At 45.2% G+C, this 24,814-nt stretch overlaps 1 protein-coding gene across 9 annotated transcripts in view; it reads left to right on the top strand.

Annotated features, from left to right (window-relative positions):
* Positions 1-24,814, top strand: part of SRPK2 (SRSF protein kinase 2) — a 228,543-nt gene that overhangs the window by 185,376 nt on the left and 18,353 nt on the right. For all 9 annotated transcript variants that reach the window (XM_087861169.1, XM_045793441.2, XM_087861168.1 and 6 more), the window contains 10 exons: positions 563-671; positions 1,362-1,449; positions 1,644-1,731; positions 4,444-4,550; positions 12,607-12,772; positions 13,928-13,953; positions 15,361-15,607; positions 16,316-16,798; positions 23,057-23,157; positions 23,269-23,376. In XM_087861169.1, the coding sequence (XP_087717295.1) occupies positions 563-671; positions 1,362-1,449; positions 1,644-1,731; positions 4,444-4,550; positions 12,607-12,772; positions 13,928-13,953; positions 15,361-15,607; positions 16,316-16,798; positions 23,057-23,157; positions 23,269-23,376 (1,523 nt within the window). The remainder of the gene's footprint in view (positions 1-562; positions 672-1,361; positions 1,450-1,643; positions 1,732-4,443; positions 4,551-12,606; positions 12,773-13,927; positions 13,954-15,360; positions 15,608-16,315; positions 16,799-23,056; positions 23,158-23,268; positions 23,377-24,814) is intronic.

Below are 24,814 nucleotides of genomic sequence, written 5' to 3'. Positions count from 1 at the left end.
CATTATATGATTCCTTGTTGCTTATGTGTAAACTATTGGTGTATGCAGAATTAGGTAGAGCACACATCCTTTACTTTGTGAGTTATGTTCTACTGACCTAAAACGTTTTGCATTGAATTTATTGCTTAAAAGGGAAGACGACAATGTATGGAAAGGTCAAGAGCTGGTGTGTGCATATGACGTACACCTTGGCTTGTTATGGGGTACTGGGCGGTTTGTTGTCTTTCTGAGTTAAATCAGAATGGACAGAAAGCCTAATAGAAAGGCAGAGGACATTTTTCTCTTGATGAAAGATATTTTTGAGAAAAATATTATATTATTAAACATACTTTGATTTTATTATTTAGAGCTTTCTTAAATGGTATCAAGAACTGACTAAAGGGGGCACCTGGTGGGCTCACTCTGTAGCGCATGTGACTCTTGATCTTGGGGTCTTGAGTTCAAGCCCCACATTGGGTATAGAGATTACTTAAAAATAAATAAAATCTTTAAAAAGAACTGACACAAAGGATGAGATTTTACTATTTCTCTGAAATTAAAAAAAAATTTTTTTTAATAAAAGGTGGCTACCATCCAGTGAAAATTGGAGACCTCTTCAATGGCCGCTACCATGTTATTAGAAAGCTAGGATGGGGACACTTCTCAACTGTCTGGCTGTGCTGGGATATGCAGTAAGTGTTCTTTCTCATTTGTCCATTTGATTTCTGGTCTAGTGCAACCTTTGTCATGAAGTATGGCAGAGGAGCACACCTACTTCTGTTGTAGCATGTATAGTACTTAGCACGGGCCTGCCTCCCCCAGCTAGACATCCCCCCCCGCCCAGTTTGAATTTCACTTGTCTATTATCTTAATATATTAACTCTCTTCTGCTTTTATATCTGAAGCTTATTCATTGAAATAGCATTATATCAGATATATTCTTCTAGTAATTCATCTATATGAGAAAAATATTCACATGTAAAAAGATAATGTATAGGCCTTTAAAATCAGTGATTTCTGACTTTTTTTTTTTTTTTTTAAGTCACGACCCCATAGTATGAAACTGCACTGCTACCCGGGACACATACATATATGGGGTGTGTGTGTATGTACTCAAACATAAGTGTTACAAAATAAGAATTACTCTTAATCTGTGTGATGAACTCTTAACATTTTTCCAGTCCACCTTATTATTATTAGGCAAAAACAAACACAGAGCAAAAAAGAGATTGTTTTGGTCCATTAACCTATTGCTTAATTGTGGCCACACAGTTTGAAAAGTACTATTTTAAAGAAAAGGTTATTAGAAGTTTCTATTTATTGACTAGTTTTTATTATAATGATCGCTTCTGATAATATTTAAAATATGCATTTTTTTAAAGGGGGAAAAGATTTGTGGCAATGAAAGTTGTCAAAAGTGCCCAGCATTATACAGAGACAGCCTTGGATGAAATAAAATTGCTCAAATGTGTAAGTACTGTGAAAATGTGAATAATGCAAGAAAAATTAATGACTTAAAATTTTACAGAGGAATTTTTAGTTCAAATACTCAATCTTTTATTTTTAAAAACATCACTTTTACTAAAATGTTTTTGGTTGGTTATAATGGAAATGACTTTCAGTCCTAAATGGTTCTGTTCTTGAATTCATTTTTCTTTCCATAGGTTCGAGAAAGCGATCCCACTGACCCAAATAAAGACATGGTAGTACAGTTAATCGATGACTTCAAGATTTCAGGCATGAATGGAATACGTATCCTTATTGATAGTTCTTTTGCTTCCTAATGGCTTTTTACTTTTAAAATATGGAAATATTTCAAGCTTATTTAAACTTCTGTTTGCTGTGCTGTATCAGTGTCCATATAAAGCCTCTAGTATCATTGCAGATTATTATAAAATGGTGTGCCAAAAAATTCCCCAGTTCCTGCCGGTCCGTTTCAATGTCTTGGGTCATCTCTCTGAGGTCATAAAGCATCTTAAGCATCCTTCTTGTGCAGGCACCGGGCTCTTTACAGACAATCTTTCTACCTTCAAGCTAGGGAATGCCTTACATAGGTGTAAGGAGAGAGCAGAGTAAGATTAGTCACAGTCATCTTTACAGATTACAAGGAGCAAAAGGTCAGTTGTGTCAAGAGCCAGGGTCTTCTCCTTCTTATCATGTTTGGAAGAGATCCTTCATTTTGGTATTTGACCTGCTCAAGCTCCAGAAGCCTGAGGACAAAGCCTTCTCCCAGTTCAAATCCCAGAATGGCACCCTGTTTCTGCATCTCCCAAGCCTTAATCTGTGGGGAGGCACTTCCTTCACACCCTGTATGTCTGAAGGAGGTTCTGTATTTCCTCTAGAGATCGGACTAGAAGCTACTAGTAAGTACCAATGCCTGCCTGCTTATGTCACCTTGCCCTTTGCCTCAAGATTATTTCTGCTAGTTGCTGAGTGCATTTCCTCCCCCTTTTTTTAAAATGGTTTTTTTTTCTTTTTTTTTTTGATCGAGATTGAGAGTGAGGGGGCAGAGAGAGAATCTCAAGCACAGAGCCCGATGCAGGGCTCAGTCTCAGGACCCTGAGATTACGACCTCAGCCAAAATCAGGAGTCAGATGCTCAACCGAGTCACTCAGGTGTCGTCCCCCCCCCCCCCATAGACAGAAAGAGCTGGTCCTCTGCCCGGTCTCCTGGTGAGCCTGTTTGTTTATGGGCAGGCAGGGCGGACCCTCTTCTTGGATCAGTTCTGTAAGGCAGTTTGTTGGGCTAGCTGACAGGGTTTTTTTGGAGAAACTACCTGATTTATAGGTAAATGGAGTGTTTTGGGTATATATTCCAGTGGCTGTTTTTACCACTAAATAAAATGCTAGGAAACCATTATAGTCCAGGTTGTCAGTGCTTTGAGAAGACTTAGGTCATAATTTAGAAATCTTGGCCTTTGACTCTGTGTCTCTTACTAACTTTAATCCTTAGTGTGCCTTTTTAAAATGATGAAATAGTAAACTTCTGGCTTTAGATTATCTATGCGTAGTACTCCAATATTGTAGAAATTTTTTTTAATTTTCATTAAAAATATTTAAAGCAACAGTTATTGTGATCATGTGATTGGTAGATCCAGATATTATAGAAAATATTAAATCAACTAACCTGCTTTAGTAGCCTATCTGTAGGCTTCCAGGGATGAAGGGTATATTCTCAAGAGGTTTCAGAGCCATTTTAAATCTTCCTGTATGAATAACATGAATATATTTGTATATATATTTGTATGATGGACTTTGGTGGGTCATAGTCCTGGATAGTGGGTGGTGGACTAGAATTTCTATTAAAAAAAAAAAAAAAACAACCAAAGAACACCCAGATTCCTGAAATTTCATTATTAAAAGTGGTTCTTAGGTGCCATGTCTTATATTGTGATCCTATGTTATTGAAAACTTCCTGTAGTATTAAAGTTGATCTGGTTCTGCCCTGAAAGATACTGTTGAAGGAAAAGATTAAAAATCTTCACTGTGGGGGCGCCTGGGTAGCACAGCGGTTAAGCGTCTGCCTTCGGCTCAGGGCGTGATCCTGGCGTTATGGGATCGAGCCCCACATCAGGCTCCTCCGCTATGAGCCTGCTTCTTTCTCTCCCACTCCCCCTGCTTGTGTTCCCTCTCTCGCTGGCTGTCTCTATCTCTGTCAAATAAATAAATAAAATCTTAAAAAAAATCTTCACTGTGTTTTTGTAAATTTCTATTTTATAAAGTGTTTTATGGATTGGAAATTTAGACAGGCAGGGAAGACACTTAAGACAGGGCTTTTTGGGTCCCCCCCCCCATCAGTTTTTATAAGGTTTCAGCTTTGCTCACTTTTCATTATGGCTGATTATCAGAGAGGGGAGTGTTGAAATGAGCGAGTGTGGGGAGGTGTGGGGTTGCATCATGGCCCGGCCACCTGGGGACTGTGTGACGCCAGAGAGCTCTTGCAGCTTCTGGTTCACTGTGGTTGCTTCCGTGTGGAGGTAGGCACATTGTTTGACGAGCATACATTGAGTAACATGTAGGATACATAAGTACTTAATAAATACTAGATCTATTTATTTTGGTGAGAAACAGCACGTGACCACTTCTGGTATTATTGATAGTAGTGACGTTGCATTTTAAACATTTTAAAGTGTTTTCTTTTTTTTTGTGTGTTTTGTTTTTTTGTTTTAAGAGAGGGAGAGATTGCACGTGTGCACAAGCAGGGGAAGGGGCAGAAGGGGAGGGAGAGGAAGAATCCCAAGCAGTTTCCGTACTGAGCGCTGAGGAGCTGGGCTCAGTCTCACAACCCTGAGATCATGACCTGAACCGAAACCAAGAGTCAGACACTTAACAGACTGCGCTACCCAGGCGCCCCATGATGTTGCATTTTAAAAGAAAAAATTGCCAAGTGCCGCAATGATGCTGCTTTGAGTAATTGCATCACTCCAGGAAATGTATCTGCAAATGATCCTTAACCATGTACCAGACGTCTGCATGGTCTTCGAAGTACTTGGCCACCATCTCCTCAAGTGGATCATCAAGTCCAATTACCAAGGCCTCCCAGTACGTTGTGTGAAGAGTATCATTCGACAGGTGAGGATGTGAGGGCAGCCCCCGCCCCCCCCCCAGTGCGTAAGTGGCTAGCCTTTCAATGGAAATTCCTGGTCTTAAATACACACACACACACACACACACACACACACACACACACGTGCGTATAAATATAATCCCTGTTTTGCAAATATATGCGTGTATATTACAGTGCATAACATTTTGGACTTGTTATGTCAGCTTTATAATTATTTAATCATATGCCATTCTGTCTTGTAAAGAGGGCAATATGTAAATGTCAGGCATGTATTTCTTTTGGTGTATTGACCTTTTCTTAAGGTAAGTGATATGGCATACCGAGAAATTGTTTTATCTAATATCATTACTGTGAAATGTCCCACTTAGTTACTTAGAAAATAATTCAGAAGAAATAGATAATTTGTGTTTGTTTACTATTTCTACGTATCTTTGGATGGAGGCTAAATGAAAGATAATATAAGGAATGTTAAAGTTATATAGGGAATATAGTATTAGTTTTGTCCTCTGTTCAGCTGCCTTGACAAAAGACAACCTTTAACTGAGGCCTGTTTCAGCGATGATTTTATGGAAGAGGAACGGAGGTGTGGAGAGTTTAAGTAACTTGCCTCCGGTCAGGAGGTGACTTAAAAAAGTAGTAAGCTGTGGGCCAGTCCTTCGTACCCAGAGCATCTGGCTCCGGAGCTCTTACCGTTAGCATTTTGCCAAGCAGCGTGGAATACCTTCAGAACTATACCTGCCCTACTGTCCAATAACGTTAAATCACTGTTTTCCTATGAAGCTGTTTAAGGTTTTCTGCCATCTGGTATCAGCCCGTATTTCCCCTTGCAAACCCCGTTTCAGCTTTTATCTCCTGGCAGGTAAATGTTTTCCCATTAATTAATATTTTTAAATAGATAATGCAGGTAAGTGTTCTAAAATGTTAGGTCCTTCAGGTATCCAGCTTCTCTCCCAGAGTCAGCCAAGTTGCCAGCCTCTTAGGAATGTTCACAGATGCCCAAAATTTTACAAATGCATGCAGAGTTTTTAATCATAATTTTTTACTAGTTTCATTTTGTAGGTATTTTAGAGAAAGTACTCACCTGGCCATTTTTTAGCTGCACATCTTTGATCATTTCTTTTGTCTTCTGCTGCGAAAAATACTGCCCTTTCTTTTCTACCCATGTTTTGAAAGACTCATCCAAAATCCAGTTTCCGTGACGAAGGCTTCCCACACGACCCCCATTAGGAATGCTCTTTCTTCCCTCCTCGGTCTGCCTGTGGCCTCCATTTGTGCCTTTCCTAATGATCGTAGCGTCTTACTGTATACGCCCCAGTTTCACAGCCCCGGCACTATTGAGATTTTGGACTGGAAATCCTTCGTTGTGGGGACCTGTCTTGTGCATTGTAGGGTGTTCAGAAGCATCCCTAGCCTCAACCAACTAGATGCCTGTATCAGCCAGCACCACCCCAGTTGTGACAATTTTAAAGGTCTCTAAACTTTGTCGGATGTCCCCGAGGAGGCAGAATTCCCTTTTGTGGAAAACCACCGGAATAGGGGAAGGTGCACTGGGTTGGTGCCTTGTCAGTAGACTTCACATTATACCTTTGGCGCTTACTGTTTTGTGACCCTGATCCGATGATGTAGCCTCTGTGAGCCTGTTTTCTCATTTATAGAATTGGGGTGGTAATAGGTAATTTGTGAAGATTAACATGGAGGGACTGTTGACACGGCGTCCAGCGTGGTGACCAGCATGAAGTAGCCTGTGTGTCTCCCCACCTGCCTTGTGAGCTCTTGGAGTTGTGCGTTCTGTGTGAATCCTGTGTCTCTTTGGTCAAAGAATGTGTTTGATAGGTTGTCTTTCCTTAAAGAAGTATACGTTCCTCTTCTTATTCTATAAAATGGCTCACTGCTATGATTTGATGGGCTCACAGACCAACATTACCACTTGTTTGTATTTTAAAAGTAATGACATAGTTGAATCATCTTTCTTTTCAGGGTTTCCCATACACTGTTCTCAGTGCCTTGGTCAGTTCTGAGCTGTCCTCGTGTCATGCTGGTGACCTTGTGCTGGATCGGAGAAGGGCCATGCTGGGGGCGTCTCGGACGCTGTGTGCAGCCCCTGCCTTTCCCAGGCTGCTTCTCTGGCTCAGGTGTGGAGTCTTGTGTGGGTCTGCTCATCCGCCAGCTTTCAGTTCTTCTTTTTAAGTCCGCTTTAGTGAGGTCTGTTTCATGTCTTGCTCTTACTTCTGAATCCAGAAGAAGAAACAGGATGCTGGTGCTGGCCGTGTTTACTTGTGATGCATGAAAGGTATGGCTTCTTCAGATGCTGTTGCTCTTCTTTAAACGTGGCTTTGACTTGCTTATATATTGAAAGGGCAGCTGACATTTTAGTTTTTAAAACTTTATTGTTTAATTCATTGCCCTTTACAGGAACCTGTAAGGAAGTGGCCTCTTGGTAACGGCAAGGCCCTGAGTTGGGTGACTTTGCTATGGTACTGGAAAAACTGGCAGTCGCAGCTTGTCGCTCTGGATTTTTAAATATTTATTACTCTTCTATAACTGTGATTGTCACTAGCATTTATAGTGCTCTTTAGACACCCACTTTTTTAAGCGCTGATTTGAATTCAGGTGGTAGAATTCCAGAACCCATGCTTTCAGCTGCAAGGTCCTGTGAAATGTCTACACAGAAAGATCTGGGAGCATTTAGGTTATAGCATGTGTTTGTGAAAAGTGTGCATTTGTGGGTCTGTTCGTGGTAAATGGTTTTCTTTGTCTTAATGGTAGAGCTGGCAATTAGATTGAGGAGATAGCCATTAGATGTTACTTACTAAGTGACTTGTAATTGGTAATATGTGCTGTGCTATGTAACCTAAGGGGGCTTGTGAAATGCAGTGCCTGTGTGGGTCAGGGGTTCTGGGGGCAGACAAAGAGCCTGGCCCTTCTGGGACAGGCAGAGTCACCTGTTAGCATGGAATGCTTTTGTCTACACTGAGTATCTATTTACCATTTCATTTATGTCACTGCTCCTAGGTACCAGTGAATTCATGATCACTGAGCCAGGAATCGGTGGTAGAACAGAAGATGAATTTTAAGTTGGTAAACGTGTTTATATTCATTGTGGTAGTACATTTGGTTCTGTCCTAACTTGGAGTTCTCCTCAGACGGTTGTGTCCTCAGCTCAGAAATGTGGGCAGCCTTTCTCAGCCCAGCGCTCTGCGGCGCCCTCTACGTGCTGGGCACGGAGGCTTTCTCTTTCCTCCTGGCCGCATTCGGAGGAACGGCTGCAGGGTTTGCTCATGAATTCTCAGCAGTCCAATTAGAACACGGAGCGGAAGCCTGTTCTGTGTCACAGCAGACGAGGACAGTGTCCACGGAAGCTTGTGTGTGCGTGCGCATCCGGTTCCCGCCCCTTCCGTTGAGCTGGGATTTCCACACCCCTGCATTCAGTTGAGATGTCAGAATTGTCAGAAGCAGGTTGTAGAGTTTACCTCATGTCTGTCTAGTGAAGAAGAGAAATCCAGTGGGAGGCTTAGCTTTCCTAGTAGGAAAGTGTCTAGGCTTGAGGAGACCCCCTCTGGTGCTTTCGTCCACACCACAAGGAGTCATATCTCGGGGCTCCTGCGTGGGGTCAGCCCCTCCCGCTGCCTGTTGGGCTCCCCTGCGTGCTGCATGAGCAAGGCCTTATGGAGTAAGAGGCTGGCCAAGTCTCTCTGCCCTGCGTCCTTTGTTCAGGCGTGGGGCAAGAAAGTCCCCACGGGTGACCAGAGTCAGAAAATAATTTATTTTTTTTTTAAGATTTTATTTATTTATCTGTCAGAGAGAAAGAGAGAGAGAGTGAACGCAAACAGGGAGCGGCAGGCAGAGGGAGAAGCAGGCTCCCTGCTAAGCAAGGAGCCCGATGGGGTACTTGATCCCAGGGCCCTCGGATCAGGACCTGAGCTGAAGGCAGACTCTTAACTGACTAAGCCACCCAGGCGTCCCTGGAAATAATTTAGAAAGTTGCTGTCATTCTCATTCTCTTTGCAGTTTAGAATTTGGGAGGAGGCTTCATTTTCTGGGTGGTGAGCAGGGCCCAGGAGACATCTTCGAGAGAAGTTCCCACATTTCTCTCAACTCACGCCTCCTCTTGTATCTCTAAGATCACGGACTGTTGTGGCAAGCTGTAGGCTTATGTTGTTAACACCAGTACTAGATGCTCTCTGCCATCCCCACAGGTGCACAGAAAGACACCTGAGAGACCATCTTGCCCAAGCCTCTGATTGTACAGATGAATTTGAGGTCAGGGAAGGGGACTTGCTCTGAGCCAGAACTAGGGGCCCCAGGCTCCCAGCCCTGGGCTCTGCCTTCGCTGACAGGCTGCTGCTAGCATGCTCGTCTGGCTTCACTAGGAGAAAACTGGCCGCTGCTGCTGGGGGTGTGATCTGGCTCCTCTGAGGGAGGTGCGGCCCCGGCCCATCAGTGCGCGGACTGCGCTCCGCTCCCACGACGGCTGTAGATCCCAGCCGCTGGCGAGCAGGCGCGCTCTGCAGCCTCTGCTGCCGCCTGCTGATGAGGCCGAGTATGTGTTTTTAGGCAAGAAAGACAAGTACACCAGGCCTGGCAAGTGAGGAAACACAGAAAATTCGTAAAGGCTCCTTCTAACTCTGCTTCTCAGATTTTGCAAGAGGAGATCTATTCTGGGCACGAAGCTTTCATTCACTGCTTTTCTCTTTTTTGTGCATCATCACAGTTATTCTGCGTAAATGGTTATGAGATTGCCCATCATTACTGTTTATTCCGGATTCTGGGGATGCTTTAAAGTTCACTGGCTGAGAACAGAAATGCTAAAATAGCCATTCTTTTTAGTCTACAGCTAAAGACTTGTAAAAGAATTGTAGTTCAGAATTAAAAGAAATTATGGCATCAGAATTTCATTGCTGGGATGTACCACAGAGTTTATTAGGGATAGCCCACGCACAGGTGGGAGAAATGAGACCCAGAGAAGTTTAATAAGTGACTGAGCAAAGTCAGAGTTGTTTAGTTAATGTCAGTACCGATGTTCTGACTTTGTTCAGTTCTCCCATTTATTTTGAGCTTCCTGTGAGCTAGACCTTGTTTTTTGTAGATTTTCCATAGATTATTTCTAATTCAGACCTTATTTCTACTTTGTAGATACACACACACAGACACACACACACACACACACCCTTAATATGAAAATGGAAGCTCAGACAGTGTAAGTACCTTGCCCGGTGAATGAACGATCTGGCAGGAGTCTAGGAGTGGTGTGAGTCCCAAGGTCCTGTTTTAACACCACACTGTGCTGTGTCTCTCAACTCCTTCCTTTAAGATTTGCATTGTCTTAATTAATTTGTCTCAGCAGTCAGTTCTTTCACTGTGTTCATCATCAGACATTATAAGCTGTGCTTCTTAAGGAAAGGTAACTCAGTTGTGTGCAATTGCAAATATTTTAAAAATCTGAAACCTTAACTTCTTGCTGGGAACACTGTGTTCATCTCAGGTGCTGCCTTCTCATTGGGAACTCATGAACACATTTGGATCCTGGATCACATTAACTCTTACTTGTGTAGCCTCCCACACAGTGAAACAACCTGACCACCACGGAAGAGCTACGGTGGAAAGATAGGAGTGACTTAGGCATGAAATGGTGGTGAAAAGAAGCTGATATTTTTACTTTGAGTTAATAATGATCATTGAAATGCAATTTCAGTTGGAATGATTTTAAACTGTATAAAGTTTTTCAAAAATCTTGTTCCTTTGCCTCCATAGGTTAGAAATCATTACTGTTCCTGTCCATTAATTTCTTGAACTTCTCAGAATCTCTCTTGTCATTCAGATATAAAAGTTCCTCGTATCATTTCAGTTTGAACAAATAAGGTGCATGAATGTCAGTGGATAACATATAGGCCCCTTGGATTGTGTTCCCATCGGGATTATAACCTAATTCTTTATGGAAACGTATATTGAATCTTTCTTCCTGGTCCTTTGATGTTTTAAACATAATTTAATAGTTCTAATTGCAGTACTATTGCAAACATTAAATATTAATTTTAAGGCAAAAAAAAAAAAAACAAACCCAAGTGCCTTTTCTTCTGTCATTCTGGTTTTATCTGTTTCATTGTTTTGGTGCTTACTAGGAACTTGTCAGCAGCTCATTAAATCGTGTTTGTTATGCCCATGGTTCATCTTGGTTTCTTTTCGGCCAGTCCCTTTCCTCCTCCTGGCGTAAGCCCGTAAGCTCTCTGAGGACACAGGGGCTCTAAGCCCCAGGAGACAGGGAGCTTCGTTTATTGCTGTAGGTCATACACCTAGAATCAGCTGCATGACCTGTTACAGGAGTTTGGTGCTTGGTCAGTTGAAGTCATGTAAAAATACTTCCTAGGTAGTTATTTTAGATAAGTGTAGAGATTTTCATCCTGTTTAAGAGATGGGTTTTCAAGGGTGCCTGGGTGACTCAGTCATTAAACGTCTGCCTTCGGCTCAGGGCTTGATCCCAGAGTCCTGGGATCGAGCCCCGCATTGGGCTCCCTGCCTGCTTCTTCCTCTCCCACTCCCCCTGCTTGTGTTCCCTCTCTTGCTGGCTGTCTCTATCTCTGTCAAATAAATAAATAAAATCTTAAAAAAAAAAAAGAGAGATGGGTTTTCCTTTTCTCATTTTCCTTGTGGAACCTCTGTCCCCTCATTTCCCAATGCTATTGTCTGTTGAAGTTGTTTAGTCATTTACAGTAGACCGAGCATTGGGCTATTGCTGAGAACTTTCTAGAGTTGGAAATACATAATATGGATACATATTATGTGTCTACTGCTTGTTTTTCCGACTCCCTTGTCTGTTGTGGACAAGACCCCTACATGATATAAAATGTGTGATATTTATTAAATGCTAATATTTATCGAGCAGGTAGAATTTGTGATGTACAGGATCATGATGGGAATATTTTAAAAATTTATTTTTGTTTATGGGAAGAATTGAAAGAATTCCTCTCTGATGGAAATAATCCCAGAGATACTGTGGCCTCGTATTTAGGTCACTGGACTGTGTACGTTTTGTGGGTTTTGTTTTCGTGGATACTTCAGCAGTTTCTTCGAGTTCAGTGCTGTCGTGTGGTCTGGACTCCACAGCTGTTCCGTCCTGTTTTCCTGCAGTATTAGAAATGTACACACATCATTAGACATCACAGAGACACAGATCATACTTCACACCTGCTGGGGTGACTAAAATAAAAAAGATAACAAAGTGTAGGCCATGACAAGGAGGGGGAGCCCTCATACATTGCTCGTGGGAGTGCGACAAGGCGTGCCCGCTGCAGAAAACAGGAGTTAGCCTACAACCGCACAGTCATACTCCCAGGTATACACCCAAGAAAAATAAAAACGTTTGTCTACACAAAAACTCATGCATGGATGTCCATAGCAATATATAGGAACCAAAAAAGGGAGAACAATCCAAATATCCATCAGGTGAACGGTAAAACAAAATATAGCATGTCCAGTGGAATATTATTTGGCAGTTACAAGAACGGAAGTATGTGCTACACGTGGATGGACCTTTAAAACATTGTGCCAGTTATAAAAGACCACTTTGTATGATTCCATTTATATAAAATGTCCAGAGCCAGCAAATGTGTGGAGATAGAAAGTAGATTAGTGGTTGCCTAGGGCTGGGGAGCTGAGAAGAGATGGAGAGTGACTGCCAGTGGGTAGCATGTTTCTTTTTTGGGTGATAAAAATGTGCTAATTTACATAGTGGTGATGGTGCACATCTAAAAACCATTGACTTGTACAATGGTACACTTGTACATAAAAGGGTAAATTTTATGTAAATTACATCTCAGTAAAGTTGTTGTAAACAAAGTATAGGTATAGATGTGTTTACTTCCATGAACATAAAGAATCACCAGAATGATGCACATTGGTTGCTTATGGGAAGGTGCTGGGCCCTTCTGGGGTCTGGGGCAGGAGGGAGATTTTTACTAAACACCTTTCGTGTCTGATGCCTTGTGATTATGGTACCAATTTTACGAGTGTGGAACAACGAAGGTATTAATAAGTCGTCTCTTCTCTTGATTTTACTATGACCAGGTCCTTCAGGGGTTAGATTATCTACACAGTAAGTGCAAGATCATTCATACTGACATAAAGCCGGAGAACATCTTGATGTGTGTGGATGATGCGTATGTGAGAAGAATGGCAGCCGAGGCCACGGAGTGGCAGAAAGCAGGTGCTCCTCCTCCTTCGGGGTCTGCAGGTGAGTGAGCTGAGCCGGCTTTGTTTCAATTTGTTTGGGGGCCACGCTGAAGGCAGTTGAGTCAAACATGTATCTCTTAGGAACTTTTGGAAGAGTCTGATTGCTAGAAATAATGAGACCTTTTTCTTGAAAAGGAAGATGCCCCAATTATGCGTTAATATTTGAGTTGCTTAACTTGATCCTCCCTTAAAAGATCATTTGCAATCTTGTGAGCTGCTTCATCTACATTGGAACATTGTCCTGTGCTGCACACTTGTCTGCAGGGGAGCATATAGTAACAGGTTGTGTAGTGACCTGTAGTCATCAGAATATTCCCCTGGCTTCAGGCTTGTTAGAATGCTTCCTAGTCTCTAGGTAGTCTTCATCAATCTGAGTCTAATGGCGGGTTTGGAATCAGTTACGAAAGACCCACGTTGGGGGAGAAGGTCAGATGCCTTAAGGATTGGCATCTAGAGTTTTCCGTCTGGTTTTGACAGAGTGTAACGGCTGCAGTGACGTGACCGCTCTCGCCATCTCTGTCTGTTTCCGCACCCTAGTGTGTCGTCGGGCGAGTGTGCAGCTGACGGGCTGCTGTGCGGTGACTGACAGGCTCTGGGGAGAGGCACCGCCTCCCAGTCTTGTGTTCTACCGTCAGGGTGCGTTTTAGATCAGAGACCTACAGCCGATCAAGCTGTGGATGTCAGCAAGGACCAGTTGTGTGATTTCTAGAATATTTGATTTATTTCTGCTATGTAGACTTGCTTAGTTTTCAAACTTACATGTACACCTCCTAATCTAAACTGTTCATTTTATTGTCTGCAAAACAGATTTGGTTAGATGACTATGTGACATTTGTGAACTCTTCTCCATTTTCTAAAGTTATCGGTCAGTGCTTTGGGATTGACTCTTTTTGAAATGAGTGGGTTTTTAATTTTAGATAAATAAGAGAAATGGCTCCTTATGATCAGCTACGCCCGTGCCTTTGCAGAGCCAGTCGTTTGAGTTGGATAAACTTTCTTTAGATCCCTGTGATTAGAAAGCTCTGATGTTTAACCATTTTGAAGTTGGGTAGCCACTAAAAGGCAGTAATTACCTTCATTTTACAGTTCAGATTACGTGCATAAAGATACAGACCTATTTTCCTCTAAACATTCATTTTGTTTCCTTTTGTTGTAGTGAGTACGGCTCCACAGCAAAAACCCGTAAGTACCTACACATACACTTACCTTCACCTTTGTGTTAAAAGCAGCTGTTCCTTATCGAGCTTTTCAAGTTATAACATTGGTCTCTGCTGCTTTCTGCAACAGTTTTTCATTTAAGGTTTTTTGGGGGAATGGATTGTACCTTTTTTTTGTTATGTTCTCAATTGTAGATGTTTAATACGTAGTAATATAAAAGACAGGCATGTTTATAAATGCTGTGTGTCCTTGAATATACGAGACTTACTGTGCCGGTGTGTTGAAGTGATTTTTAGAGTTGGAATCGTTGGAGCTTTTCCAAGTTTGGTCTTCATGTTCCCTGTGCACTTTCTGGGTTGCTGTTGGCGGAGTCTGGTGAAATGTGATGTGATCGAGATAGAGTTTGAAGTGTGATTATTATGAAGCACTTAACATTAGTTCTGACTTGCCCCCAAGATACCTGGTTTTCTGAAGCTTGCACTCCGATTTGTTTTCCAGCCAGTCGTTAAACATTGTCTGTTTTGAGGTGTGAAACAAGCTGCTTGGAATTAAGTGTTACCCGAGTGTCCCTAAACCTGCTTAGTTCCAGTAGAGGATAGAATATATGTATCTTGAGTTGACGAGTCACCTACAAGTCTTGAAAGAACGTTAGGAACCAGAAGCATTTGAAAGGAAACGTTGAGAAATTGAGCGTGCTGCCAGCAGCCGTCACTCTGCAGTGAACGGCCCCCTACGAGGGGGAGTGGTAATAATTATGCCCCCTGGCTTGCTGGGGCGCCGAGCCATTGCCTACAGTCCTGCTGTGGTTGGAGCAGCTTGTCCTGTTTGATTCTGTGGAAGAACTGGAGGCTGTCATTGCCAGCACTTACCCAGTCACATGGCCTCGTCGGAGGCAGGCTGAAACTGTGGCTTTTTCTTTTTTCCCTTGACTTCCTATGCTCATTGCTGGCAGTTTCTGCAGTCCTGCCTGTTGATAACAGCTCAGTGTGTGAGACCCAAGCACCCACAGTGCTGTTGACCAACAATGAGGGCAGTGCACCCGTGTCGCCAGGCTTGTCTTTTATGGCAGATAGCTGGGTGAGACAGGACATATCGTTAGTTTGTGTATAGGCAGTGACAAAACTTGCAAGAGGTGCTTCTTATTTAAAGGCCAGAGTATCTCAGCATTTTCCATTCTTAAAGTTGAATTGAGACAGACTTCTTGGATGGGAACCGTGTGTCCCTCTGAGGGCAGGGCCTGCCAGTAGCCCCCTTACTTGATGTCATCAGGCTTCTTTCTTTTTGTTTTTACTGTAACCCGGAGCACGAGGTTTTCACGAGTAAGACCTGAGGAAACAGGATTTGTCTGTGTTTGTCGTGCTGGTGCTCGTACTCCTACGTAGTGCTCTAACGGGGCAGACTGACCTGTGGTGTCTTCTTGACATGTTGTAGATAGGAAAAATATCTAAGAACAAAAAGAAAAAACTGAAAAAGAAGCAGAAGAGGCAGGCTGAGTTATTGGAAAAGCGCCTGCAGGAAATAGAAGAATTGGAGCGAGAAGCCGAGAGGAAAATAATAGAAGAAAACATCACGTCAGCGGTACCTTCCAATGAACAAGACGATGACTACGGCCCAGAGGGGAAACTCAAAGCTGCCGGCTTAGAGGACGCGGCCGAGGGCGAGCCTGCCAACGACAACGGTCAGTCTGCATGGGGTCCTGGAGCTTCCTTACTGGGCACCCGCCAGCTCACCACGCAGGCTCACTTGGTGCTGCAGCTTCAGATGTGAGGATGATTCTTTCCAACTCCTGGTTGGGGAATATGGGAAACCGTCTGCCACTTCATTTGTAAAATGAATGCCAGAAATATGTTAGTATTTCTAAAATAGGTTTTTAAAAATGGAAAATGTCTAACACCATGTCTCGATCATGTTAATGATTGTTCTTTATTTTGTAATTAACCTTTAACCTAAAGTAATGTACTCACGGACATTTTCTGAAGATTGTAGAAGAGAGGGTAGAAGCGGAAAAGCGATTCTATTTATAGTCATTTTTTCCCCAAGTCTAACTTTTTCTAATAAGAGTTAGCCAATTATTTACTAAATAAAAAATAAGATTTAGAAAACCTAAGATCTTACCCTGAGAGCCAAGAGGTGTTTTGCTTTGTAGTGCAGAAATCAGGCACATTCATGGGCGCTTGACTGGCTCGGTCAGTGGAGCATGTGACTCGATCTCAGGGTCATGAGTTTGAGCCCCATGTTGGGTGTGTAGAGCTTACTTGAGGGGGAGAAAAAAAAACAGTAAATTAAGCACATTCAAAATTGTCTCTTGTTGGGGGAAATATGAACCTAGTGTCACTGTGTTAAGGAGAGTGACACATTCTGATTCTTAACCCATCAACTTTTTAAGGCGAGGCTGAGGACCAGGAAGAGAAAGAAGACACCGAGAAAGAAAACACTGAGAAAGATGAAGATGATGTTGAACAGGAACTGACCAACACAGACCCAGCGTGGATAGAATCACCCAAAACCAACGGCCATATTGAGAATGGCCCATTCTTACTGGAACAGCAGCTGGATGATGAAGATGATGAAGAAGAAGATTGCCCAAATCCTGAGGAATATAATCTCGATGAGCCAAATGCAGAAAGCGATTACACATACAGCAGCTCCTATGAACAATTCAATGGTGAATTGCCAAATGGACGGCATAAAATTCCTGAGTCACAGTTTCCGGAGTTTTCCACATCATTGTTCTCTGGGCCCTTAGAACCTGTGGCTTGTGGCTCCGCGCTTTCTGAGGGATCCCCGCTTACTGAGCCTGAGGAAAGCAGTCCATCCCATGACAGAAGCCGGACGGTTTCAGCCTCCAGCACTGGAGATTTGCCAAAAAGTAAGTGCCCCCCCCCCCCCCAACCAGGTGTCTGCTTTCAGTGGCCCTGGTATCGTGTCCTTGACACACACTCTGAAGGGAATTGACTGGAGGTGGTCAAGTCCTGTATGTATCTGTTCACCACTCTCGTTGTATTATTGTACCCCTGCATAAGTAGTGTCATTTAAAATGTGCTCCGTGCTGCTTAGCCTTTCTCTTGCCTTCTGAATATCAGTCCCATGTCTGAGCTTCTCGTCCCGCTTCTGTAGGTAGTGGCGTCTCCGGTTGCAGAAATCCTCCCGGTCCAGCAGTTATCACGTACTGTAGCGTTTGTAGAATATGTAGGTTATGATTCGTACTTCCATCCAATAGGGTATATTTAGTTTTGGGATTTTGTTTTGTTTCATTTGTATTCAGGGAAAAAAAACGTACCTGCTTTTTGTATTGAGGAAGAAGTCTCTTATTTTACCTTGATGTTTGTTCCTGATTGTAGAATTCTGCTCTCCAAAGGTTAAAGCCATTTTAAAGGAAGTGGCATGGATCTTAATGCGATGATGACCTCTATCAGCCCCTTATTTTGAGAGTGAGTGCCACGTGACCTGTCTGCCTGTGTCATGCTAAGCGAACTTGGGGCATCACGGTTGGTTTCCATTCTGGCCCACAGAGGAGTAGCTCAGTACCCTCCTCTGCTCCCCCTGCTGACAGGAGTGTTTACCGCATGATGAGTCCGTCGATGACCCAGCCCTGCAGAGCAGGAGGAATCCCACAGCCCCTCCCAGTCCCTCAGGTGGGAGACCCCGGAGCCGTCTCTGTTACTCATTGGCTCTAGCTAATCATCCTAAGGATGTGGGTGTTTTTTTTTTTTTTCTTGGGTAGACATATCCTGTTCCTTTTTACTTTTACCCTGACCAAGGACTCTTTGAGGGTGCTTATAAAATGCTCTCACATGGAAGGTAGGTTCGTCTAGGGAAAGACTCACCTCTGTGTGTCTTCCTTCACTCTCACACACTACTTCTGACAACTCTGGTCACCAGATGTGTGTGTAGGGCATCTTCCCTACACCAGAAGCTTTTCTGACACCAGCTGGTGTCCTATGATTTAGCTTAATCCTGACACGATCTGGAGACAGCATCAGGTCCCACATGGTAAGAGCTGAGTCCCAGGGACGCCTGGGCAGCTCAGTTGGTTAAGCGTCTGCCTTCGGCTTAGGTCACGATCCCAGCGTACTGGGATCGAGTCCTGCATTGGGGGGTTCTCCCTCTCACTCTGCCTGCCGCTGCCCCTGCTTGTGTGCGCCTCTTCTCTCTCTCTCTCTCTGACAAATAAAATCTTCTAAAAAGCTTCTAAAAAAAATCTAAAAAAAAATCTTCTAAAAGCTCAGGCCCACAAGACACCCCGACCCCCTTCGTACACCAGTGACAATCCCATATTGTCACCCGTGCTTCTGACCCGTCAGCTGTGAGTCGGAGGTTCCCACGTCCCCCTGTTCCAGTTAATCTGTTACAGCAGCTCGCAGAACCCAGGTTTACTTGCTAGGCCACTGGTTTATTCTGAAGGAATGTAACTGAGGAGCGGCCAGACGGAAGAGATGCGGAAGGTGAGGCTTTCGTGCTCCTTCCGGGCGAGCCTCCTGCCCTGCAGTCTCTCACACGTCCCTTCCTGAGGCCAGAATTGTCCCAGTTTGGGGCCACGTGAGCCCCTTCCCATTGTCTTTTCTGTCCTCTTGACACAACCCCATTGTTCTTTGCCTGCTCCCTCACTTGCGAGAACCACATTCCCAATTCAACTCTCCAGGAGTCAGTGTGTCTCCAGGTCGTTCTTGTGACTTTTTTTTTTTTTTTTTTTTTTTTTTTTACCTTTTATAATATACAGAATATATAGGAACAGTAGCATGTAAGATTTATAAATATGCATGTATGGAGGTGAACGTGCAAGCATTTTTTATTAATGGAGTAAACAGTGAAAAAGTTCCACCATCACAAGTATAATAGCTTCTCCCCGTTTATTTTCACAATCTAGTAAAGAACGTCTGTGTGCAAATGCATGTTCGCTCATACTTCTGTGCCTTTGCGGATGCGTTTCCTCCTGCTTGGAATGTTTCCTCCTCGGGATCCATGGTTTGTCCTTTCAGCCAACTTACTTGCTTGCCGGCCGGCAGCTCAAATACGAGCCCTGCCCGGGGCCCCAGCGGGCCTGTTGCCTTTCCCCTCTTTACCTGCTGCTCCTGCTTTTCTTACCTGAACGCTCATATTTCCGTTACCCTTCTCACTGAGATGTACAATCTCGGCGAGCCCGTGCATTGTATCGTTGTATCTTCAGCGTCTAAGTCAGTGCTGTGATAAACCTTTCCTGAATAATGAACAGATCCGTGCCGTCTGGCTACACTCTTCTCCTCTTCCCTTTGTCCCGCCTTTCCCCATTCACCATCAGAACCTTGTTCGTCTAGTGCACGTTCCATCCCCAGCACCCTTTCTGCCGCACCGGTGTCACCTCAGGGAGAAATAGGAGGTCTGTTTTTCATGTTGACCCAAATCTCTTATCAAGCAGACCTTTTCACTGTTAAATTCTAGGTACACACCAGGGACAGCATCTCCTTCTCCAGTCCTTTGTATGGAGGCACTTAGTTCTGGTTCCCAGCCTGGTGTTCGAGGACCGTGGGCGGTGGCCTGCATGGGAGGCCTTCTGTTGCCTGCGTGAAAGGGGCAGGGCCCTGGGAGGCTGGGTGGCCACCTACCGCCGCATGAGCATGAGGCAAGAGAGACAGGCTGTGTTCAGAGCTGGTGGGTCCTGGTTGTCGCAGCAGAGTATACACATGTGAGGGAGCAGGAGAAGGAAAAGGCCAGGAGAGGTGAAGGAAGAAGGGACGTGCCGGGCAGAAGGATGTGGACTTCTCCCCGGACTGACTGGGTAACCACTGAAGGCTGAGCAGGCAGGATTCCTTTTGTATTATTAGCTGCTGGAGCCATAGCGCGCATCTTGGCCCGTCCCATCTGGTCCTGCTGGCTTTCCCTGCAAGGTATTCACCCTCACCTGGCAGGGACCCAGGTTGCTGCCAGTAACACAGGCGCCGTGCTGCCCACTCAGCGACTCTCACTGCCTGGCCTGGTCTCTGTAGGGCAGTCCAGAGAGTGCTTTTCAAAGCACGTCCTGGCATCTTCCCTCCCCCTCCCTCCCGAGGACCTCCAGTGTCTTTCCACTAGGAATAACACTGCGAGGCGTTGCTCTGGAAAGCTTAGGAGCTCTCCGCAGCCCATTTCCTAGCAGCTCACTCTCTGGCACTGTCTCCCTCACCCGTGGCTCACTCGGCCCCTCCCACGATGACTTCCTCACGGGTCTCAAAAGTACGAGCTTGTTTCTCCTCTCTGCACTTTGCACTTGCTGTCTCCTCTGCCGAGAGCCTCTCGCCCTTCGTGTCTCCCTTTGTTCAGGCCTCTCCTTGCATGCCACCTTCTCGGGAATGACCTCCCCTGCACATCCTCATTGTCCATTTCCTTTCTTTGTTTTTCTTCTTTCTTTTCTGACATGGCTTGTGACTCAGTCATTTTATTTACTTTAGTGCCCACTGATATGTGAGTTTCCTATTTTGGGGTATGGTGGGGGAGCCTTACACGTTTTGCTCCTGCTGTTCCGAGTGCCACGTTAGTACACAGAAGGGACTCAGTAAATGCGTGGTGAATGAATGGCCAGGCTCGGGCATTGAATCTCCCAGTTCTGCTCCTCTCTGGGCCTGGCTCTGAACATCTGCTTATGGAGAAGGTAGCCACGCCTTTGTTGTAAGGATGTTTTAAAGTATATAAAGAGTCAGCGTGAGCCCAGCACAGTGCCTTGCAGATAAGCAGTGACGGCCGTGTCGTCACTCAGGGCCACCACGCTGCCATCTTACTGGTTTCTAAGATAGCTTCACATGGAATGAACAGTGTCACTGGGATACCAGGTCAACAGAGATGATTTAAGGGGCCCAGTCCTTCCTGAAGTGACATCTCCCCACCTCTCTCTTCCCACGTTTCAGTTCCTCCTTGGCAGAGGAGGAGAACAAGGAAGGGCTGTGGGAGGTCACCACAGGGATGACGTCATCAGAGGAGCTGACCCGATTCCCGGGCCAAGCAAAGTCGGTAGGAGTGCACAGCTCGCACGAGTGCCATGTTCACATGGGCTTTGTTGAGGGCTGCCTCAGGTACCCTAGCCGGGTCATCATCACACTGAGAAAAGGAAGTCAGAACTACAAGTAGATTCTCGTTCAAAAGCCTCCTTTGTGTTCTTCACCAGCTAAGGTTCTGGAGTGAATTCCCTGTTATTTGGGAGGCATTGTGAGCAGGGTCCTTGTTGACCAACCTGAAGCCAGAGGATAACCGCCTATCACTAAAGACACTTTGTCTTGTGATCATAAATGAGGGGGATTAAATGCAAAGAAACAGTATTGAACATGTGAGGTGCTGTGTTTTTTGCAGTGTGTTTCCTCTAGTTGACTTGAATTATCCAGCTCCTGGGAAACGTCTTTCAAACACCTGGGAATGGGTGGTCATCACAGAACCCCCTTCCCCGCGAGTACCCTCAGGCACCCACTTAATGTGGGCGAAGCAGAACTAGAGCTTCACCCCGCTCCTTCCTTAGACCTTTGATCTGAATTGTGTGGCTTCCCCTCTGCTCTCTGCCAGTGGGGCTTTGGTTCTGGCCAGTGGAAGCCTTAGCCTGGGGTTGGAGGGGGAGGGGTCTGGCATGGCTCTTCCTCTTCTTTCTGGAGCACTGAGCCTCACAGAATTTAAGTCATTGCCCAGAGTCTCAGAGCCTGTTGGTGTTGAAACCTCGATTTGAATCCCGTTGTGCAGACTTTACACTAGCTGAGCTGCGGAGCCAGTAGCTTCATTTTCTTGCCTGTTGACTCTGCTTGATTGAGTGACATGTGGGAGTCCTCTGGCCATTTCTAATGCTGCCCATCTACCCATTGGGTCAGCGCGTGTATGCCGTGTTCTCAGCCTGTCCCCCAGTCACTGTACACATTTTGTGTCCTCGTGTGGGTCTTTGCTGCTTTCCTTCTCTTCATTTGTGAGTTCTTGTGTTTGTTCTGCTGGCTCAGACCGCCTTTGGTGAAGCCCACAGTGCACCAGCATCCTTTTAAAGAAGAAAAGGTCATAGGGCAGATGGCAAACAGGGAACAATGAGCCTGACCGGCCCACATTGACCCACAGGCCTGGGGGCTGGGTCTTGAGGGTTTAAGATGTTGGAGAGCTCTGTGGGTACCCCAGCTCCTGGATGCCTTGCTGCTTGTGTGGGGCTGCCAGGGAGTCAGAGCGCCCTCAGTGCCGGGGCTCTGCGGCGTGGGCACCCCTGAAGCGAGGCTGGACGTGCTTGAGCAGCGCCCGGCTTCGAGCAAACAAAAGGGTGTTTAATGTTCTGCATCGAGTCGACTTTCCTGTTTAGTGTGTAAATACCATTTCAGAATGACTTCTATGATAAATAAGAGCCATAGTTACATGGCTTCCGGAATCAAGCTTTTGGTCAGTTTGAGGTTTGATGAAGATGCTTACTCACTTCAGGATTTTCTGTCTGGGCTGCTCCACGTTATTTTCCTTTGTCAGGTGCCTCCTGGTTAACCGTGCTTGAATGGGGCATGGTTTGGACTTGTCTGAGAAGCTGTTCTGGCCCCAGGAGCCCTGAGAAGCCTAGTAACCCTGTGTCTGCTGTTGAGCTTCTCTCAGGGTCACCCTGGGGTTAAAGTTGGGCTAAACCCAAGTTGCTTGGTCGTGGCCTTTAATCTGTATTTGTTAGTCAACCATTGTCTAACCCTTGAGGTCTGTGTGCTCAGCCCAAGCAGAAGGAGAGGTAGGGGGTGTGGTCACCAGGTGAACTGTGTGTCACTTACAAAGGGATTGGCACCCAGGAACCTGTCCTCACTACCTTTGTGTTTCACGTGATAACGTACCAGTGAGCTCGGTGTGGTCCCTTGTGGGCTCTGAGGCAGTGAGGAGAGGCTTTAGAAAGACGCAAAAGAGAGCAGAGTAGGGTTGACCTAGAGGTGAAGGAATCAGGGATACAAGGAGAAAGGACAAGGCCGGGTCAGGGAGTGTCTGGGCAGCCCAGTGTGCTCTCTTTTGTGAAGTACCTTCCAGGGATGGAGCCCAAGAATTTAAACTTCTGTTGAGTTCAACTTACAGGGTTGCAGGCCTAAATGCTCATCCCATCACTTGTCTAGAAAAGGAGACTGTGCCCGGCACACATTGTGTGCACACATGCAGACCACTTGTCCCGAGCACTAACTGTCCTGCTGTTTGCTCATGCCAGCAAAAACCCGGGCGGCCGACTTGTTGGTGAATCCCCTGGATCCACGGAACGCAGATAAAATTAGAGTTAAAATTGCCGACTTGGGAAATGCTTGCTGGGTGGTAAGTAGTTTTCTTTCTAGAACATTTTGCTCATGATCATGTATCAGAAGACACTTTTTTCCTTTTTAATGTCTGTTTTCCTCCATAGTAATACAGTCTGTTCCCTTCCAGCATAAACACTTCACAGAAGACATCCAGACACGTCAGTATAGATCCATAGAGGTTTTAATAGGAGCAGGTTACAGTACGCCTGCTGACATTTGGAGTACAGCGTGTATGGTAAGAACGGCCGTGGCCATTTTCTTCTGTGTAAAGACTCGTCCCCTTAATGCTCATGACGGGACAGTCCCACTGCTGCATGTGGTCTGTGTTTTCCCGACTGTGAAATGGGTCCACTGTGGGAGGGCTGAGGGCGAGGTTGCTGTCTTGAGTGTCTTGAGAATTGGAAGAATTCTTCTCAGGTGTGTCCGGGGCTTGGCCATGTCTGGTTTGACATGACTGTGATAGACAGTCTCCGGTCAGGGCCCTCTTCAGGCCACCGCCCCGAGAATCACACCCTCTGCTGTGGTGACGAAGTCACTTCAAGTCATTCTTCCTGGTTTCTGAAAGCTTGCAGGCCATGTGCAGGTTTGCCCTTTACTCGTGCTGTGGGGGATGATGAGGCAGTGGTGTCTGAGGGGAAGATCGAGGTCGAAAGGTGGGGCCCCTTCTTGGTAACCCCTGACAGACCTGATGTCCTTACCGTAGAGGAAAGGATTTCACTCTGTGCCAATGTTTAATGTCTCTTATAAGGCAAAACCTAGAGAATATTCTAGCTTATTGCTGTAGGCTGTCCACTGACTTCCGAGACACAGCAGCCGCACATATCCCCTTTGAGTCTGTTCCCAGAGAGAACACGAAGGCATCTCTCGTCAGGCCTCAGGACGCCTCTTCTTTCCCCCGTGTGTGTCATCATCTCTTCTGGCTGCATCGCAAGGTTGCTCGTGTCTACACTGCGCGCCCAGGCCCTCACCGGGGCGTCTGTTTCTCACTTACTGCTGACCTGTGACTTGAGGAGCATGCGTGGGCCCTCATCCTTAAGCCAATTTCGGTCTCTCTTTCTTGGCCCTGTTTCCTATCCAGGGTGCGCTCGCGTGTGCGTGTGTGTGTTGCTTGGGGTGCTATTTCATGTTTTTCTTACTTCATTTATGTTTTTCCCCAAATTCTTTGATATATTTACAGCGAGAGGCTTTGTGTATGAAACTTGGCACTTTGTCTTCTTACTAGAAAGAGCAGTGAGGAATAGATGTCATTATCTGTTATTCAGAGATTAACAGTTCTTTGGAGTTTGCCATGCTATATGCCCTCTGATGCTGCAGTAAAAGCATGGTGCTAGATGATATGAAAAAAAGTAGATGTTTGTGTAAAATTATTAAGATCTCAGGCAACAGATGTGGCCAAATAGATTGGAAACAGTGTGCCTTTCTGCTCCCACTTTGCTCTGACAAATCATAGCAGATAATAATTTTTAAAACTAAGTTTTTCAGTGAGTATCAGAAACTTAGGTCTTTGCTGTGCTAGGTATGGAAAAGAATGGTGAAAAGAATTGGTGGGCATGTGGTGGCTGCTTTGAATTTGGAGACTGCTGTGCGGGGAGGGACAGGGAGGGACAGGAATCTGGAGGGCAGGGGGTGGGGAGCCCTGGAAGCGGCAGGAGCCCGAGGCTGGGTCAGTAGGA

Source organism: Ursus americanus, chromosome 3 (genome assembly GCF_024610735.1).
Source record: "Ursus americanus isolate L20-20 chromosome 3, mUrsAme1.1.p, whole genome shotgun sequence".
NCBI lineage: Eukaryota > Metazoa > Chordata > Mammalia > Carnivora > Ursidae > Ursus > Ursus americanus.
Note: the sequence above shows the minus strand (reverse complement) of the source record. Positions and strands in the feature narration are given on the sequence as shown.